This window comes from Aplidium turbinatum, chromosome 1 (assembly GCF_918807975.1).
Source record: "Aplidium turbinatum chromosome 1, kaAplTurb1.1, whole genome shotgun sequence".
NCBI classification, from domain to species: Eukaryota; Metazoa; Chordata; class Ascidiacea; order Aplousobranchia; family Polyclinidae; genus Aplidium; species Aplidium turbinatum.
In genome coordinates this window covers 53,728,324-53,735,793 of record NC_137472.1, presented here as the reverse complement: position 1 = coordinate 53,735,793, position 7,470 = coordinate 53,728,324, and the positions used below count along the sequence as shown (strand labels likewise).

Genomic DNA, 7,470 nt, shown 5'->3' with positions numbered 1-7,470 from the left:
AGTCACTCCACGCCTTATTCCTGGAGGAGAGAGAAATGTTTTCTTTTACATACCAGAACTTCACATTTGGGGATACTATGACTCAAATTGTGTGAACTAACTTGAAAAAGTCATAAATTTTCATGAATTATATAAAGATAATTTCAAGAATTTATATCCAAAAAACTGCTTTTATCTTCCACTAGTGAAAAGTGACTGATATGATGATGCAAATATTCATAAGAATATAAAAATATAGTAAGGAATGAAAGAACAAGGGTAGAAAAACACTTCAGCAGGGCTGGAAAAAGCAGAGTAGCGCCACTATTTGGAAATGCATGACAACAAATTCAGAATTGTATGTAATTTATGTATATAATTGTAATGGTAGCCTATGAATATTAAAACAATTTTTTTTGTAAAAAAAAACGACTTGTTTTCAACCAAAATGTTCCGAAATTGCAAACCATAATTTTTCCTATTGGGAAATAAACATTTTTTCCATCACCTTGGTTCAGTGTAGCAAAAAACTTCAGAAATGAGATAGTGTCTGTCCGTTACGTTTTAGAATGTCTGTCCGTTACTTTATATCAAGGTTTTGAACTAACTGTTGCGCAAACGCTGCATCAGGGATTAGCAAAAAATGCTACTTTTAAGATGGGGGGTAGATCTCCAATTAAAAAAAACTTTGATCTATTGGGTTTGGGAGCTGGATTTAGATAGAAAGTGCATGTTAAGGCTGACTAGTGGTTTTTCCCAATTCTATCTGTCTGTCCGTTACTTTATTTCAATAGTCCGTAAAATTGGTAATACTGAAACCAGACCCAAAATTATTTTCTACACAAACCACCATACTTAGTAGTTTTAACACGCTGAATATTGCGGAGCTGGGGCTCTTGTGGTCTTCAAATTTAAAGATTTTCGCATCAATGTCTGTCCGTTACCAAATTTTATTTTTGAAATATCACCATTATATATACAGGTCAATGCATTTGTCACGTGTTGAGGAACAGTGTAGCGCTTTATATTAACACTGATTTTCCCAATATAACAATTCAAAATAGAATTGTACTGTAGAATTCACTGTCAGTGATAACCAGAATTATGGTGCGGTAATGGATAGCATGCGTAATTGGTAAAGCGGGTGGCAACAATGTCATCCCTTGCCGATGTCGTACCCCCGATGTCTTCCCCTCATACATCGGGACACGCAATCATTTGCTTCTCCAGAAAAAGCTTCATATGCAGCGGGGCTGTTGCATTTCAGCTCGAGCATCAATGCCCATGTCTTTCTCACTGAGTGATTATGAATAACGCTGCCGAAAAAAATTGATATTTGCTAGGAATATGCTTTTTTTCTGAAGCGTACAAAAGCAGAATTGCAAAAGTACGGTAGGCTATTACATTTTTGTTCCGGACAATCGTTCACCAAATCAAACGTCACATAAAACCATTAAAACCAGCGTAGTTGCACTAATTTTCGACAGCCGGCGGCTATTTTTAACTGTAAAACAATTCTTAAAAAAGACGTTTCAGAAGAGTATTCTTTTTCGCGGTCATTGCATACAGACGAACAGATCCGGGAATTTTATGTTACAACTTTCCCATGAAGATATTATGGTTTACCGCTGTGACCAATTTTAAATATTTATTCTGGTGTTTGTTACGTTATTCTTATAGCTAACCCTAATTTTTACCTATATTTAAGTGGACTTAAAAGTTGAACATCTAGCAACAATGTTTCAAAGGATGACATCATTGTAGGGACGACGTGTTCAGGGGACGACATCGGTGGCACCTGGTGAAACGCCTGGCTTGTCGAATGAAGGAACTTCAAGATCAAGCGATGCTGGTTCAGCTCTTTGAGTGTGTGCTTGAGCAACGCACTGTGACAAACTTGAGCAAACATGTCACATGTATTTCTGCATTGAGAATTGAAAAATCCTAGTGCTACCAACTACCATTCTATGGGGACAAAGATTTGATAACAACACGAATTATATAGGTTTATTTTAAATAGTGAGCCCTAAGCAGAAAAATTTGATCATTGGTTGTTTTTGTTAGTATTGATGAATAACTAACTACCTTTGTAACCTAACCATAATTTTCTTGGATGCTGAAACGGATGATTTATATACTTGTTAACAAACGTATGTAAAGGTTATAATTTTACGCTTTAAATGAAATAATTATTATGAAAAGTGCAAAGAAAAGACAAAGTTTTGAAGGAATATCAGCGTTGAAGCATAGAAAGAAAACAAATAAAAACAATGTAAAACCTGCCGACGCAGCAAGTGATAAAAGAAGTATTGTGATAAAGAATAAAGAAATAAAGTCAAGTTCAACTGTTTTGTGTTCAAGGAATTGGAAAGCATTACAAGCAGAATTAAAAAATAATGATGCTGCAAAAACAATAAACATTTCAAATGTCAAAAAGTTGTCTGTTGTGAAAAAAAACTCGAAAAAACGTAAAAATGCATCTTTAAAAGAAGAAAATCATGCTGTTTATAAGAAAACAAAGCGTTCTACATATCACCTACATATCAATCTTTCAAATGGCTTTTTATCCAATCATGACATTGATAAATCAAATGTATGGTTTGATGATGTTGAAGATGCTGATATTAAAGCAGCAGAAATAGAAAGAACCACTGCCAACACTCGAACACATAGTAGACTTGGAAAAACTGTAGCTTCCACTCAATCAGAGTTGGAGCAAAAAAACGCATTTGATGGTGCAACGCAGGTAGGCTATGCCTACCTAATTATATATACTTCATAAAAGATCAAACGTATTCAATTATCATCATGGAGATTATCTTATTTTCCATAGGTGCAGCAAAAAACTTCAGTTTTTAAAATTTGAATTATTTATTGGTGGTTTTAAAAGCTTTGGTTTTGAAATACAAAGTTCCATATGTCATTACAATTTTGGAACTTTCCATTTTAAAACCGAAGCTTTTTCCTATATTTTGTAGTGTCATGGCCCCTGGGTATGATTTTTTGAGATAGCCTATGTATGATCTAAAAGTGTACACTGTACATACTAAAAGAAAATTCTGATTTAATGTGCTTGCTGAGGAAAAATTAGAAAATTTAAAGTTATAAGTTTGAGCTTTGTACTAATTCATAAAAAATAAATACCGGTAGATGATACACATTAGTTTTTATAAAGTTTATATATATATGTATAAATATAAGGAATGAAGCTGAAACCTTTCACATAAGTTTTTATAAAACTTATAAAAGTTTTTATAAGTTTTCTTTTTATAAGTTTTTATTTTTGTCATCACATAAGTTTATATATAATATGTAAAATGAAATGTTTTGTGTCTTTAAATTTTTCATTAGTTTTGTTCTCCATGGTTTCATAGCTTACTTCACCCAGTGTCCCACCCCCCTGGATCTGCTTTGGCCGACTTGGGTTAAGTTCAATACAATTTAAACAGTAGTCGGTCGGTTTCATTCCAATATGCACAAGTGAGGTTTGGCTCCCTCATCAGCCTGCTAATGCAGTGCGGAGAAACAAACTGCTGACCGTGTCGTTCTTGAATGTCCCATTTACAAGACACCAACTGGAATGCATGGCATAGCAGAACTGGACAAAGCTACACTTACCAGGCTTTTTATCACCTGTCCTGAAGTCTGAACAATCCTATCTCACACGAAAGAAGAAGATCATTTTTGTTCTAGGTTTAGACTAATTCTGCATAGTACCATTCAATAAAAATTGCGGTGTTTTTATTGCACCACAAAAGTGCCAATTAGACCTTTTTTGAGTTTGAAGCTTTTCTGTGTTTTTAGGCTGTTGCGATGGATTGTGAAATGGTAGGTGTTGGAGAAAAGGGACGTCGTTCAGTACTTGCCAGAGTGTCCATTGTGAATCAGTTTGGAAAATGTATTTACGATAAATTTGTAAAACCAAATGAGAAGGTGACAGACTACAGAACATTTGTCAGGTTTGTAATGTGCATAAAGATTGAAACTCAGTAAAATGAATTCTTTTTCCATTGTATATGCAAATTTTGAATCAATTGGAAAATAACCATTTTTGTCATTACTGACTTTGAGAATGGGTTAGTAGTAAATTTAGAGAGCTTAACTTGCGTGAATGTTTTAAACTTTTATAATGTTTTATTGTGTTGTGATATTTCCAGCAGTCCACTTCATACCACATGGGTTGCCAATTGTTCAACAAATGTATGTAAAAGTTATTTTATTTTAATAATTTGCATTAAACTGACAGGATTTTCATGTTTTTACTCTCATTTCCATTTGAAAATTCACTGGTTTATTCTATATGAGAACATTAGGCTACGGTCATTGAGAAGACGTGAGCTACTGCTCTCTTTTTAAATACTTAGTGTTTATGTTTTTCGGTTACAGCGGCATCAGAGCAAAAGATCTCGTCAAAGGTGAAGATTTTGTATGCGTCCAGCAAGAGGTCAGTCGTCTATTGAAAGGCAGACTTCTTGTTGGCCATGCATTGTGGAACGATCTTAAAGTACTTTCTCTTGATCATCCAGTAAATATGATTCGAGATACAGCAAGGTAGGAGATTATTATTAGAATGTAAGAATGCATTAATGTCAGTTTAGAAGTCTTTTTCAAGAATTTTTATTGGGCAACTGTTATAAAATTATAAAATCGTGTTGAGACTACAAGTATATGCGCTAATAGAAGGCTTTTGAAAACTTCGAAAGATATTAGCTTACATGCTCTGAGGTTACATTGCCTCCCTCAAAAATCTTTTTTGAAAATTTTTAAACTGCTCATAATATCGCTATAAATTATGACAGCTAATAAAACACTTGGAAATAAAATTATCTCGATGATTGATAGCTCCACCCCCTAAATAAATAAATGAATATCTATTTTCAAATTTAATTAAAAAAGTGCAATTTTTGAAACTTTTTGATTTTTATTTAAAAAGTGCACTTAGTAAAGTAGAAGTTTTAACGTTCTGCAAATTTACACGTTTACATGATTCTATTTGAGGAAAGCTACACCCCCTGCCAATTCCCAATAATAAAAGCAACCTTTTTCAATTACTCAAGATTTTGCATTTTGAATTATTTTCCGATTTCAATTGGAGTGTACTGTCATCTACTTCATGCTTTAATTTCTACTTTGTTATCTACTTCATGCAGTAATATTGCGTGTCAATGCGTGACAAACTGTGAGGCGGAAATTTATTGGTCTGACATAGGAGTTGCTTGTTACATCATAGAAAAAATTACGAAAAGTCGTCCAGTAAAAGTTTTCGCCGACATTCCAGTTTTATTCAGCTTAAAGATGCCACCGAAAAAGCGTTCAAAATTGCAGCCATCCATTGAGTCATTTTTTGTTGCGTCTAGTTAATATTTCAGCCAGCATGAAAGTGACCAAACGCCTGAACGAAACGAAAGTGTGCCACTGCCAAAAGGCGTTAGCACGATCAGGGAGGTGGAAGATTATCGTTGTCTTCCACCACCTGCGAGGCGGAGCGATCGTTTAGTGCACTCAGGCGCATAAAAACCTACTTGCGATCTACCATGACGCAACAGCGATTGAACCACGTCCTAATTTTAAATGTTTATCAAGCTGAAGCTTCACGGTTACAGCTTGACCAATTGATTAACAGAGCTGCTGTTCGCAAAAATACTTTTGCCAAATGTTAAGTGTCAGAGCAGCAACGTAACAATAAAATTCACGACATACCTCCTCTGCTTTGTTTTAAAGTTGCTTTGTAAATTATCGAGCTACAAATCAGGTGTGAAAAGACAATTGCATCTACGAAACTCGCTTAGTAAAAATCAAACAAAAACATGCAGTTTGAAAGTTTTTAGGTTGCCATATTGTGCTATCCGCCACCCCGTGCAAAAATAAAAGTCAGCGCCTATGGTTCCTGAGCTATAAATTCATGAAATGTTGCGTTTCATATGCAATTGCTTTTGGAATAACCAGTTGCATTTTTTACAGCTATCAACCTTTTTATTCCTTCAATAAGGGTAAGTCCCCTTCTTTGCGTGTGCTATGCAAGAAATTGCTGGATGTCCAAGTGCAGAAAGGCGAACATAGCTCAGTCCAAGATTCCCAAGCTGCCATGAGACTTTACATGACGCACAAGCATCAGTGGGAATTAGCTAAGAAGAGAAGTAAAAAACGAAAAGCAAAAGCTATGTCTGCAATAGGTCGCAAGAAATCCAAGGCCTGAGTTCATTTCAGTCTCTGCCGACTTACTGTTGTGGTTGATTTATCGCCATAGACAGTGTGATATTGTGATGTTTTCATATTGCTTGGCTCTACACAATTTCGTTTCAAATTATGTATAATTTTGTTCATAAAGGATTCCATGAACAGAATTATAGCCTTTTATATACAGTGTGACGGCCAAAAGTTACTGCAGTCTTGCTGTTACTGCCATACCAGATGTGACGAAGCGAGGGTTGCAGGTTTGACGGTTGCAAGCGGGTTCAACAAAATAATACAGGGTGATCAAACCAAGTGTAGACAAATATTTATTGAAATAAGAGCACATCCAAACAGGAAAAAATTATACATAGCCTACAAAGAAAAGCATAAATAAACAAAATGTACTCTTGTTTTTCAATATATCCTCTGCCTTTAACAAACGCTTTCAGAGCTGTAACGCTTCCATGATTTGAAGAACAGGCTTCACTCTCCATGATACTCCATATTGTGAAGTCCATTGGGTTTAAATCAGGAGAGGATGGAAGCCATAATTTTTTTTGCTAAAATCCTGCCATACCTACCTGGTTGGCTGCGTGCCTCATGCAGTCAAGTGCACAACAGACTGAGGCGTTTAGTGAAAGCAAATGGAGGATATATTGAAAAATAAGAGTACATTTTGTTTATTTAATATTAATAAGTTGCTTTTCTATGTGTTTTTTGTTCTTATGTGTAATTTTTTCCTGTTTGTATTTAGGCTACTGTTATTTCAATAAACATTTGTCTACACTTCGTTTGATCACCCTGTAGGTGTAGGTTATACAAAAGATGAAAGCTAAAAGAAAACTAAGTGCCAAAAGTCATTGTTGTGTTTGAATAAAAATGTTGACGAGGCATCGCTTCTACAATATTTCATATTTGAATCATGAAACTTTGGTGGAGAGTTCGCTTGTAGGCCTAACTTCAATGAGCGTATGGTAACATATTTTTATCAAAGAAAATGCAACATAGTTAAAACAAACACTTTCGACATGTCGTTGTGTTCCTCATCAGGAATCAGACTGAACAGCATAAACTCAACAGTGGTGCAAAAATGATTACGTGGAACACCGCGGGAAACAGGTTACAATGACGTGTAAAATACAGTAGAATTCGCCTATAACGGCACCTCTAGGGGACAGTGGCGCCGCCAGACCTTCAACATTGGGGGAGCAAAATATTGACAGTGCAAGACAGTAGCATAGTCCAAAATTTTGAAAGGGGAGGTGTTGACAGCCGGCGGGCGAAGCACGATGGCGTGTTCGCCGAAGGCGACACTTA

At 35.4% G+C, this 7,470-nt stretch overlaps 1 protein-coding gene across 1 annotated transcript; it reads left to right on the top strand.

Annotated features, from left to right (window-relative positions):
* The first annotated feature begins 2,137 nt into the window (after window positions 1–2,137).
* On the top strand, window positions 2,138–7,117 carry LOC145771947 (RNA exonuclease 4-like). Its single transcript, XM_082583722.1, has 4 exons — window positions 2,138–2,725; window positions 3,784–3,938; window positions 4,366–4,530; window positions 5,941–7,117. The coding sequence occupies exons 1-4, from the start codon at window positions 2,174–2,176 to the stop codon at window positions 6,173–6,175; spliced, it is 1,107 nt and encodes a 368-aa protein (XP_082439848.1). The 5' UTR covers window positions 2,138–2,173; the 3' UTR covers window positions 6,176–7,117.
* Window positions 7,118–7,470: the final 353 nt, after the last annotated feature.

Coding starts and splice junctions, on each gene's coding strand:
- LOC145771947 (XM_082583722.1), top strand. CDS start 2,174: ATGAAAAGTGCAAAGAAAAGACAAAGTTTTGAAGGAATATCAGCGTTG. Junction 2,726..3,783: donor CATTTGATGGTGCAACGCAG/GTAGGCTATGCC, acceptor CTGTGTTTTTAG/GCTGTTGCGATGGATTGTGA. Junction 4,531..5,940: donor ATGATTCGAGATACAGCAAG/GTAGGAGATTAT, acceptor CATTTTTTACAG/CTATCAACCTTTTTATTCCT.